The 11,176-nt window shown below is 57.5% G+C and overlaps 2 protein-coding genes across 5 annotated transcripts in view; one reads left to right on the top strand and one right to left on the bottom strand.

Annotated features, from left to right (window-relative positions):
• Window positions 1-727: 727 nt before the first annotated feature.
• On the top strand, window positions 728-5,283 carry Sphk1 (sphingosine kinase 1). 3 transcript variants are annotated; one of them, XM_052197029.1, is made up of 7 exons: window positions 1,353-1,968; window positions 2,313-2,479; window positions 2,569-2,772; window positions 3,312-3,464; window positions 3,543-3,637; window positions 3,712-3,827; window positions 4,068-5,283. In XM_052197029.1, the coding sequence occupies exons 2-7, from the start codon at window positions 2,461-2,463 to the stop codon at window positions 4,840-4,842; spliced, it is 1,362 nt and encodes a 453-aa protein (XP_052052989.1). In that variant the 5' UTR covers window positions 1,353-1,968; window positions 2,313-2,460; the 3' UTR covers window positions 4,843-5,283. The 3 variants fall into 3 exon arrangements, with proteins under 3 accessions (XP_052052987.1, XP_052052988.1, XP_052052989.1); XM_052197027.1 differs by lacking the exons at window positions 1,353-1,968; window positions 2,313-2,479 and adding an exon at window positions 728-1,270; XM_052197028.1 differs by lacking the exons at window positions 1,353-1,968; window positions 2,313-2,479 and adding an exon at window positions 732-1,270 and having other exon boundaries at window positions 3,315-3,464.
• A 1,064-nt stretch (window positions 5,284-6,347) lies between these two features.
• The window catches only part of Ube2o (ubiquitin conjugating enzyme E2 O), a 46,549-nt gene continuing 41,720 nt past the window's right edge, over window positions 6,348-11,176 (bottom strand). For both annotated transcript variants that reach the window (XM_052197025.1, XM_052197026.1), the window contains exons 14-18: window positions 10,015-10,714; window positions 9,740-9,876; window positions 8,594-8,797; window positions 8,461-8,518; window positions 6,348-8,359 (exon numbers count right to left, since the gene is read on the bottom strand). In XM_052197025.1, the coding sequence (XP_052052985.1) occupies window positions 7,692-8,359; window positions 8,461-8,518; window positions 8,594-8,797; window positions 9,740-9,876; window positions 10,015-10,714 (1,767 nt within the window). In that variant the 3' untranslated portion in view covers window positions 6,348-7,691. The remainder of the gene's footprint in view (window positions 8,360-8,460; window positions 8,519-8,593; window positions 8,798-9,739; window positions 9,877-10,014; window positions 10,715-11,176) is intronic.

Raw genomic sequence — 11,176 nt, 5'->3', positions numbered from 1 at the left:
GGTAAGCGGAGGGACAGGGTAGACAAGGGAGCGAGCGGCAGAGCCTGGCTCCCCCGCAGAGCCCCCTCCTCCCACCGCGGCTCGCGTCCCCGCAGCGCGTGACCGCGGCACTGCGGCTGCAGAGCCGCTCTCCTTGTCCGCGCTGGATTCCTGGGGTGTGAGGTGGGAAGCCGGGGATGGGGGTGGGTGCAGGACCAGCTTTTGGTGGCCACGCGTCGCGGCACCGGGGGTGGGTGATGACGCCCTTGCTCCCTCCAACTCCTCATTATTATTATTATTATTATTATTATTATTATTTGGTTGGTTGGTTGTTTCCGGGAGTTTCTCCACCCGTGAGCGTGTCGCTGAGTCACCTTCTCGGAAGGCACTCGGGGCCTTCATGATCTAGTCAGGCTGTCCCGCGGCGGTACAGAGCCAAGGCATGTATTTCAGTGACGCGTGCGGAACCGCAGGTCCAGCCTGCGCCCCTGGCCCTCCCGGGAACTCCTAAAATAGTGTGAAACTCGGTCGGGGAACTCCAGGGTCCTCTGGGAGAGAAGCCACCTTCAAGGCGTGACCTAGTTCACTACATCGCTTTCTTCTCTGGGTCCGCTTTCCTCCCCGACTCGCCTCTTCTGGACTTTAAGAAGCGATGCAAAGAGAGAGGTGGGTGGGGTCGCGCGGGGGCCGGTGTGTGGGAGCGCGAGTTCTCTGTAACCAGAGCTAAACCAACGCAGCTACCTTGGGAGTTTGGTGTCTGTTTTGGTGCTCCCTGGGTAGGTCGCCAAGTCGAAATTGGGAGCTTCTTTTTCCCAGTCTCCGCTAATAATCTTCCAGGAATTTAACTCCTGTTAGTCACGGACACCCTCAGGTCATTTGCCACGAAATATATCACTTACACAACCATGCGTCTTGTTTATCTCAACCAAAGCGCATACACCCGGGCACGTGTGCATTTTCACCCCGAGTTCGCCCGAAGGGGTGGGGAGCGGTGGGACCACGCCCCCATGATAGCCTCTCCAATCCGGATGAGAGCCCCCGTTGCCCTGTCCACACTGCTGGGTTCCTCCAGTTGGTGAGGATCGTGGATCCGGATCATCCGTTGCAGGCAGCATCCCAGGCCTCGATAGCGTTCTCTGGTTGGGGAAAGACTCCACCTTTGGAGGTTGCTGACAAGGCTCCCTCCTCCCGACTTGGTCCCCAAACCGGTTCAGCTTCCTCCAGAAAGGCGTGCCAGACTGCTTCGGCTTCGGCGGCTGAATGATCCAGCGCCTGCGTCTCAAAGCTCAAAGTAAAGGCACCGCGGAGGAGCAGGGAAGAAAGAGCAGCTCGCGGGTGGCGGGTGACCCGACCTGGCCCAGAGCCAGGACAGCAGGAAGGGTCTGGATGTGGAATTTTGATCAGGCTAGGGCTAGGCGACGCCAAAGAGGCTCTGCCTCCCTACTGCGAGCAGCGGTTTCGAGGTACAGCCCGGGGTCTTCAGCAAGCGCAGAACCACGCGTACCCGAAGCCCACTCGGATGCTGGGCGCCCGCATTGGGGCTGCGCTTTCCCTTTTGCGCTCCGTCCTCGCGCTGCTTCAGGCCGGGCTCAGAACCCCACGCCTTGCCGACTTCCTGAGCCGTTCCTCCAGCACTGGGGTGCACAATCGTGCCGGGGGATCCAGCCCCTCATCTGCGCGTGGCCGAGCCCTGGGTGGCGGCGACTGTGTTCGGGGCGGTACAGTGAGATCCGGGGAGGGTGGGGGACCAGGGCGGCGCGCAACTCTGGTTCCACCCGGAGAGCACCAGGAACGCGGGGCGTGGCCAGGCCGGCCCACAGGCTCAGCGCCCTCCCCGCGCCGCTGCGAAGTTGAGCAAAAAAGTTTAAGGCCGGAGGGGAGCGATCCCTTGGAGTCGGTGTCAGCCCAGTGCTTCAGCTGTCCCTCTGTCGCGGGGCTGAGCCCGAGAGGAGCTGCTTTCCGCCACTGGCCGCTAGTGGGACAGACTGGGTAGGGATCCCCCTTCCCCCGCGTGCGCCCTCCCGTAGTTGCCCGTGCCTTTGTGGGTCGGTGAGGGAGGCGGCCCCATGCCTGCGCGTCAGTGCACACTCGCGTTCCGCAGGGCAGACCGCAGTTGTGGGTCCACCCAGCACGGGCAGGCTTTTGTGGGACTTGGGCACTGTTCTCACGAGCGCGGCGTGCACCCCCACCCCCACCCTCCTGGAGACTCTCGGAGTTCGGGCGGGGGACGGTCGACTCCGCAGGTTGCGACGGGTTACTTCGTCCCAGAGTAGGCTTCTAGCACTGCCAGTTCTGGGAATTTTATGCAATTGGACTCTCCACCAACCCCAAAGGGTGAAGAGCCGGTCCGACGAAGAAAGCCCACTGACTCATGCGTCGGGCCCGAATCCGGTGTCCCTTGGAACGGAACGTTCGTGGGTGGGAAGCTCAGTCTGGAAAGCTAGATCCCCGACCCACAGGGCTCTCCGGTGATTCAGTCGCATGCAGCACCCTCCGCGAGGTCCAGGGGCTCTGGTTGGGCACTCTGTCCCACGTGCACGGAGCCCAGGAAGCGAACCCCACCACTCTTTCCTCCTGTCCGTCCCTCAGATCTGGCCGCCTCGGGGAATGACGAGGGCGCGCTCACAGCCCAGGGAGGTGGAGAGGGCGAGCCCCACGGCCAGTCGCCAGATACCCTCCTGGGCAACACCGATAAGCAGCTGAACGCAGGAGCCGCCGTTACCTCTAGCAGTGCCGGGGCAGCACCGGTGGCCTCTTTTCAGCGGGAGCCCCGCGACCTGGCTATGGAACTAGGTTTGTGGGGTACCTACCTGTCTGGGAAAGGCTAAAGAGACCCCTCTCCCCAAGAAATGATGGACAGCAGAAAGAAGCCTAGGGTCACTCGAAAGAAACATTTTGTCCCTCGAGGCCAGACATCGTCTGGCCCAGGGGCCAAGAGGAATTGCGGTGTCCCATTCCCAAACAACCTGTGGTAGGCCGCTCCCTCCAGCAGGGCTGTGTTGATCAGTTACCCAGTGGGATCCTCCACCCATGTTCCCGCAGCTCTCTTCGGCCCTCTAGCGGCCGGTTGTGGACATTGCCATTCTGTTTTTGTTTTAAGGTTTATTTTTATGTTTGAGTGTTTTGACAGAATACATGTATGTATATGCACTAGGTATGTATTTGGTGCCCTTGAAGGCCAGGGCGTAGGGATCCCCTGAAACTGGAGTTTGGGACCACTGTGAGCCACCTTGTGGGTGCCAGAACTGAACCTGGGTCTTCTAGAAGAGCAGCAAGTGCTCTTAGCTACTGAGCCCTTCCTCCAGCCCCGCCTGGTTTTGTTTTGTTTGTAGCAGACTGCCCCCGGGGACTGCTCCCACGGCCCTGCAGAGTGCTGGTGCTGCTGAACCCCCGGGGTGGTAAGGGCAAGGCCCTGCAGCTCTTCCAGAGCCAAGTGCAGCCCCGGCTGGAGGAGGCAGAGATATCCTTTAAACTGATGCTCACCGGTGAGTACTGACCCTAGGGGGCGAAGGGAACATTTCCTGCCTTAAGGCTAGCTCTGAGAACACCAACTCTTCCCCCAGAACGACAGAACCATGCCAGGGAGCTGGTGTGTGCAGATGAGCTGGGTCGCTGGGATGCCCTGGTGGTCATGTCTGGTGATGGTTTGATGCACGAGGTAAGGGCTGAGCTAGAGGATGGCCGTGAGGGCCCGGGATGGTTTTCCTGGACTGAGACACGGTGCTTTAACAGGTGGTGAATGGACTAATGGAACGGCCTGACTGGGAGACTGCCATCCAGAAGCCACTGTGTAGCCTCCCTGGAGGCTCTGGCAATGCGCTGGCAGCTTCCATGAACTACTATGCCGGGTGAGAACTGGGGGTCAGAGTGGGTGTCCTGTCCCCTGCCACCATTTTCTGAGTTCCCATGGGAAGCTCCACTATCTGGAGCCTTGTCCTCAGTTGGCTGACCCTAGGGAAGTCCCCATCTGCTGTCACTGGCTCCAGGGACTCCCCAGGGACCACTGTTGCTCTGCTAGCTCCCACTCCCCAAAAGGAGCAGAGAGGACCCATGAGGGCTCCTGTCTCATCTGACCTTTAACCTCGCAGGTACGAGCAAGTGACTAATGAAGATCTCCTCATCAACTGCACAGCGCTGTTGTGCCGCCGGCACCTGTCACCCATGAATCTGCTGTCCCTGCACACTGCCTCTGGACTGCAGCTCTATTCAGTGCTCAGTCTGTCCTGGGGTTTTGTTGCTGACGTGGACCTCGAGAGTGAGAAATACAGGCGCTTGGGGGAGATTCGATTCACTGTGGGAACCTTCTTTCGGCTAGCAAGCCTGCGCATCTACCAAGGCCAACTGGCCTACCTTCCCGTAGGAAATGCCTCCAAGACACCTGCTTCTAGGCTGGTGCAGAAGGGCCCTGTCAACACACACCTTGTTCCTCTGGAAGAGCCTGTGCCTTCTCACTGGACTGTGGTGCCGGAACAGGATTTCGTGCTGGTGCTGGTGCTGCTACACACCCACCTGAGTTCCGAGATGTTTGCAGCACCCATGGGCCGCTGCGAGGCTGGTGTGATGCATCTGTTCTATGTGCGGGCGGGAGTGTCGAGGGCCTCGCTGCTGCGCCTCTTCCTGGCCATGCAGAAGGGCAAGCATATGGAGCTTGACTGTCCATACTTGGTTCATGTGCCCGTCGTCGCCTTCCGCCTGGAGCCCAAGAGCCAGAGGGGCGTGTTTTCCGTGGATGGAGAGCTCATGTGCTGTGAGGCTGTGCAGGGCCAAGTGCACCCAAACTACATTTGGATGGTCTGTGGCAACAGGGATTCGCCGTCTGGCTGGGACTCCCAGCAGAGGCCACCTCCATCAGAACCATTATGACTCTGCTTGTGTCTATGTCTACACTGAGATGGGGCCCTCCCCTGCATCCATCTCCTGGTATGGGAGGTTATTTCTAAAGCTCATATGGAGGTGATGGGGACCCCTGTAGATAAAGCTAGGTTGGGTAGTGGTGGCGCACCCCTTTAATCCCAGCACGTGGGAGGCAAAGGCAGGCGGATTTGAGTTTGAGGCCAGCCAGGTCTACAGAGTTCTAGGACAGCCAGGGCTACACAGAGAAACCCTGTCTCTGAGGGGAATAAAGAAAAAGAAAAATCTAGAAGGTGGGGCTATCTCTTGGAAAGAAAGGTTCTACCCTATAATTAGAATGGGACCCTGGGTAGAGTTCCACTGGCCGGGCCAGCAGTTGCATATAGAAGGCACTCCTCAGTGCTCTAGGGGACCTTCCCTGAGAACCAGATTCAAATAAAGAGACTTTTCCAACCTGCTGATCCTATCCTGGGGATTGGGAAGAGAATAGGGTCTTAACACCAGCAAGGGCTATGGAATTGGGATATTGGGAATTGAAGCCAGTTAAATGCATTTAGTTATATCCCATGGGGCAGTCATGTGGGTGTTGGGCACTTCAACTCCCTAGGGGCTGATAATCAGACCCACTTCAGCTGCAGAGGCCCTCAGCCTGGCTGGCAGCCCTACCTCACACATGGGAAGACTCAGCTCTGTTCTCTAGACCCTCAGATCGACTGCACCTCCTCACAGAAGCGGGAACTCCCCAGGCCGTTCACATGTGCTTCTGCTCTCATTTCAAGTGGTCTTGGGACACGCCAGAGCATATTGCGCAGTCCGTGTTCATGTAGCTACAGGGAAGCCATCATCCACGCTAAGTGGATACTGTGTGGATGAGTGCCCTGTGCTCCGTCCTGAGGGGGAGCTTTGGTGGACCCATACTTTGTGGTTGGGACACTATGAGGGGAAGACTTGCTTACATCTCATGGAAGGGACTCTTGTGATTAAACTGAAAAACGACAGGCAGCAACTTAGAAAATGAACTGGGTTATACCCATGAGGCAGCTCTGGGTTCACCCAGGACACTTGAGCCCTTCTGCACTTAACAGGAATTCTAGGCAGAAATGAAAGTAAACTGCTGGGACAGGGCAGGTGCCCAACCCCCCGACCAGGGCAACCATTCAGCCTGGAGCCCGGAATACCTGGCCATTTCCAGATGCTGTGGTACCAATCCCCAGAGAACCCGGAGGAGCTGGATGCACAGTTACCCAGGCACACGGGCCTCCATTCCTCAGCGGTGAGGTGACTGCTGTCTGGATAGTCACTCACCCTAACAGACTCCATGGTGAGAGACCAAGGCATCAGGCGGTGGAGGCCAGAACCTACTGCCAGTCTCCCTTGGGGAAGTGGTATGGGAGGGTAGGTCCTGGCGCACAGAAGGCGACAGCAGCCTGATGAATGGCAGAGGCAGGTTTAATGGTGCCATCTTGTTTTGTTAATGAGCCAACCCCACCCCCCAAAAATGCAAGTTAAAAAAAAAGTTTAATCACACAGCACTTTATACAGGTATTGTAAGCAGTAGGCATCCACATCTCCCGGTGAACCACAGCCTGGGACGCACAGCCCCACCAGGCCCCGTGTCCTCAAGGTGCTGGTCCTGGCGAGTTCCAGTTCCCGGCATCTTCCCAGGGCCCTGCTGCCCTGGTAGCCCTGGCCTGGCACAGGCGTGGAACCCACTTAAGGCTGACAAGACGCATCATGCTTTGGCTTTTTTTTGTGTTTTGTATTTTGTCTGTCTTTTTTTTTCTAGTAAGAGTTATTAGTATCTTTGCTTTTGAGATTTATTTTTTTCAACCTTAAATATTACATACACCAGAAATGACAAGAGTTGTAATGTGCTCACCGGCATCCTCTCTACCTGGAGCTTCACATTATCAAAAGCTTAGAAACTTGTAAACCTCTGTGCCTGTGGGGGTGGGGTGGAGCTCTGGCTGCGGGCCAGCCTCCTCCCTCAGATTGCCCTTGCAGAGAGTCTCTAAACCAAGGCTGACTGGAGAGGCTGAGCCGCTGGGTGGGAGAGGCCCTTGTGGCTGGCCTGGTTTGTGCAGATGCTCCTGTCACCTCAGTGGGGATAAAATGAGGCTGAGTGGAGCAGGTGACAGAACAGCCCACTCACACAGGCAGGTCTGGGCAGGGCTGCCACTGTCACTGCCATCTTGGACTGGAAGAGCAAGGCACCGATAGCCATTTCTTTCCAAGCAGCACAATGTCCTCAACTCTGTTTGTGAGGCTACAACCTCTCCTGGTGTCACTCTGAACCTCAGCGTAATCCTAACCTCTCTTAGAGAGTAAGTTCAATAGACCTAAGGGCTATAACGCACTGGCAGGCCAGAGCCAGCCCCAGCAGCCACAGCTCCAGGAGATGGGAGGTAAGGGGAATGAAGGACCTGGGATGGCAGCAGGAAGGTCTGGGACATGTGGAGGCTACTGTCAAGCTGGAGAGGAGAGGGAGCGGGAGCACTGCAGGGGCAGCCACTTCATGCAAGGCACGTCCACCCTCCTGCCATCTGCAGGTCCCTCAACACCCCACTCTGACCTGAGAAGGGACAGCTAGGGGACAAGTGCCAGGACATTGTGCCTGGGGCAATAGGGGGACATCAGTGAGTTCCCAGTGCCTCAGGTGCCTGCCTGTGAAACATAACTGAGGGACGGTACGCAGCATCTCGGGACACTTCCACTTCAGCATCAAACTTGCCGCAGGGAGGAGAGGGCAGCAGAAGGCTCCAACTGGGGACAGGAAGGGGCAGAAGAGGGGCAGGATCTTAGGAAGGGAGAGAGCAGGCAGCGGCTGACCTCTCCCACCGTGACACTCCAAGCGTGGGCAGCTACTTGTCCTCTGTGCTCTCCGGCATGCCCGCCTCCAGCAGGGCGGCACGGAACTGTGCCAGGACCCCCCGGATGCTCTTGATGAAGCCCTTAGAGAGGGGGAAGAGGGGGAAGCCGATGTCGGGGTAGCCGCTCTTCTCGGGTAGGAAGCTGCGGTAGCTCTTCCTCCTCCTCTTTGGTCTAACACTGGGAGGTGCTGATGCATCAGGGGCTGTCTCAGTCTGCTCTGTGTGGTCTCTGCTGCCTGAGGCAGGGCCCTGGGCGCCCCCCTCTGAGTCTGAGCCCTGGGACGCCTCCCCAGGGGTCATCCCGACATCTTCAGGCTCTTCACGGCCGGAGTCTGAGAGTTCAGCTGCAGCCAGGGGCTCTAGAGAGCTGCTGTCTTTAGGAACCCCGTTGGGCAGTGCCTGGGCCCTCTCCAGCATGGCATGGGTTTCCAGCCAGGACTCAATTCGGTTCACCAGCCGCCAGCCACCCACGCTGAAGTGCTGCCGGATCTCCTGCTCGAAGACCTCAGGAGGCCGTCGCACCAACTGGGTCATGGACTGCACCACACGGATCAATGCCATCTCGTTGTAGCAGCGACTGTTCTCATAGCCTTCTTGCAGGCCCCGGTCACTGTCAAAGCCAGCCTCATTGTAGTACGGTTCATTCACCAGGATCAGACCTGCCAGAAGAGTCCCTTAGTAAGTGGGGAAGCCCACGAGGGTGGGCTTGCCCGGGACCCCCAAGGGAACAGATTGTCAGTGTGCCCAGAGCCCATCATACCTTGGATGGAGATAAGCACCTGGAGAAGACTAGATTTGCTTGTCCACCTCTCTGTCCCCTGAAACACAAGCAGAACCTTTAGGTCTGTCCCAGATGGACAGCAGCTCTGCTGGGCAATGGGGCCCGTACTCACCTTACCAATCCAGGTACCCAGGAGGCTGACACACACTTTCCCATTGTCATACAGGTTGGGGTTCAGGCGGCCACTGCACTGGGAGAGGTAGCAAAAGTGTGGGGGCACTGCAGGGTAGATATTGGGAAGCTGGATGTCAAATAGGTAGAGGCCATCTTCATAGGGAGTCCGGGTGGGGCCCTTGATCAGTGCCGAGAAGAGGTCCTAGAAGGGATCACAGGAGGAGGGCTGGAGTCTGGAGTCTGCGCACACTTCCTCCAAGCACTGCACAGACCTGCAGGTCCGAGGGCAGCACTCCAGGCCAGGGCCAAGGAGACATCTAAGCATTTGCTTAGATGGGGTGGGGGTGGGGTGAGCAGCTGAAGGAATGGCACTGGTATGAGGGTCTGAGCTGCAAGGCAAGCACTGGCAGAGGCCAGCGGAACTATGATATCCAGGAAACAAGCATTGTGTGTCTTTAAGTATTTGCATGTGTGCACCCTTGCCAGGGTACCAGAGTAGAAGAGACAGTAACTGGGAAAATGGAGAGAAAGAAGGACCCTTGCATGGGGTCTGAGGTGCCCTGGAAGATGCCTGAGGACTTCGGAAAGTCTGATTTGTTTTGCTTCTCTTACTCTCTCAACTGAGCTGTGCCAGGCTGGGGACTTCCCAAAAGAATTTTCACCAAACCCAAGAGAAACAGATGTCCCTGGGGTCCTTAAGTAAGGCTGGGCATGATGACTTCCACCTGTAATCCCAGCACTTCGGATGCTGAGTCAGGAGGACCACTGTGAGTTCCTGGCAGGGACTTACAAGGGCAGCTGTGTGTAATGACAAACTGCACAAAGGACTCTATGCTGTGGTGATACGAGAGGGTAGTGCGGATTCAGAAAAGGCCCTCTGGAAGGAGCCACTACGAATGAGCAGAGGCCTTGGGTTTGTGGGAAAGGAGAAGGGACAGCAAAGGTGGCCTCCTCCTACCAGGCTCCAATCTTTCAGAACTACATGGATACAAGCATGTGGCTGCAGGGCTCTAGTCTGCTATCAGGTAACTGTGTTCCTGTAACATGGCTCCACCATGTCTGGAACCATGGCAAGGTAGTGCTGCTACACCTTAGTGCCCATGGCATCTGTGCCTGCCTCCCCAAGTTCCCAGCGGCCACTTGCCATTCTGTCCTCAAAAGTCTTGACCATGATGCCATCGGGCAGTGAGGTGGCCAGCAGAGCCATCTCTTTCCGTACTGTGCTGAAGAACTTCTTGGCTTCTGGGGGCTGGAACTCAATCTTCTTGAAAGAATGGTTTGCTGCAGGGGAGAGAACAGTCAGGCCTGGACGGAGTGGAGCCCGGGTGCCTCCCACTACAATCCCCCAGGACACACGGTGATGGCAGAGGAAGGAACTGGGGGTGGGGTGTGGCAAGGACACCATTCATGGTGACTCACAGGGTGCACACTCCAGCACAGAGAACACCTCGCCCTTGGCGCTGGTGAAGGTAACGCCAGGCCTGCCACCGCACTGCTGGCAGAGCACAGGTGTCTCACTGGGCCACTCGGCTTTCACCGGTGACTGCACCTCAGGTTTATCCTCCTTGCGCTCTGTGTCGGGCGCTGCCTCCATCTTCTCCTCCTCGGCGATGGCCACGTTGTCCAGGGTCTTCTTGAGGTTCTCCTGTAGCTTCTTGATATCATCCAAAAACTTCTTCTCTCGGGTTGGCTTCTCGGGCTCCACGGTGGGCGAGGTGGGCGAGCCTGTGAGCAGCTGCTCCACCGTCATGTTCTTGAGGCTCTCCAGGATCTTGATGGCCTCCTTTAGCTCCCGGAAACTCTTTGGAGGCCCGTCCTTGCCAGCTTTCTCCATCAGCCCTGCCACGGGGGCAGCCATGGCCACGGCGCCCTGGATGGCAGCCGTGGCGGCCTCTTCACTGATCACCACCCCCTTGTCCTCCTCAGGGACAGCCGGCTGCTCGGTAGGCAGCATGGCAGCCAGCTCTTCTATCTTAGGGTGCTCGTCATCCACGAGACCGTTGTCGGTCTCCCAGCTGTCGCTGTCATCCTCCCACTCATCTGAGGAGGCCCCACTGGAGCTGCCCTCCACAGAATCATAGTCCGACTCCTCGATCTCAGACTCGATGTTGTATAAGTGCTAGGGAAGAGGAAAATCCAGACAGAACTCAATACTGAGGAACCTTAGCCGCCCCTCCCCTTTTCCTGCCTGCAGCTCACCGAGGCCTGGGTCAGCCCTTTCCGGTTTCCCTGTTCTCAACCTTTCATCTGAAATCCTGTCTCTGCTACAAGAGCCCCAGTTCACTGCAAGAGGCCCTTTGCCCAAATGTGCACCCCAAGCAGTACACAAAGCTAAGTTAACGCCTGTACTCCCTCCTCTCAGGCTCTGGGCAGCCTGCCAGCATCTGGCCAGCGGGAGTGAGTAAGGGGCACAGGGGAACCTTGGCAAAGCCAGCCTACCACCAGGACTCAGGCCAGGTACTGGTGTGGTCGGTCATAAGGTCTTTGTGGGCTGCACAGGAGTGAGTAGGTAAGCTTACTGGCAGGCAAAGTAGGGGCATTAGAGTTGGTCACACTGCATCCTGCTCTCCCCTGGAATAGC

The sequence above is a fragment of the Apodemus sylvaticus genome, chromosome 10 (assembly GCF_947179515.1).
Source record: "Apodemus sylvaticus chromosome 10, mApoSyl1.1, whole genome shotgun sequence".
Lineage (NCBI taxonomy): Eukaryota > Metazoa > Chordata > Mammalia > Rodentia > Muridae > Apodemus > Apodemus sylvaticus.
The sequence above is the reverse complement of the archived record's forward strand: the minus strand, read 5'-3'. Positions and strand labels throughout refer to the sequence as shown.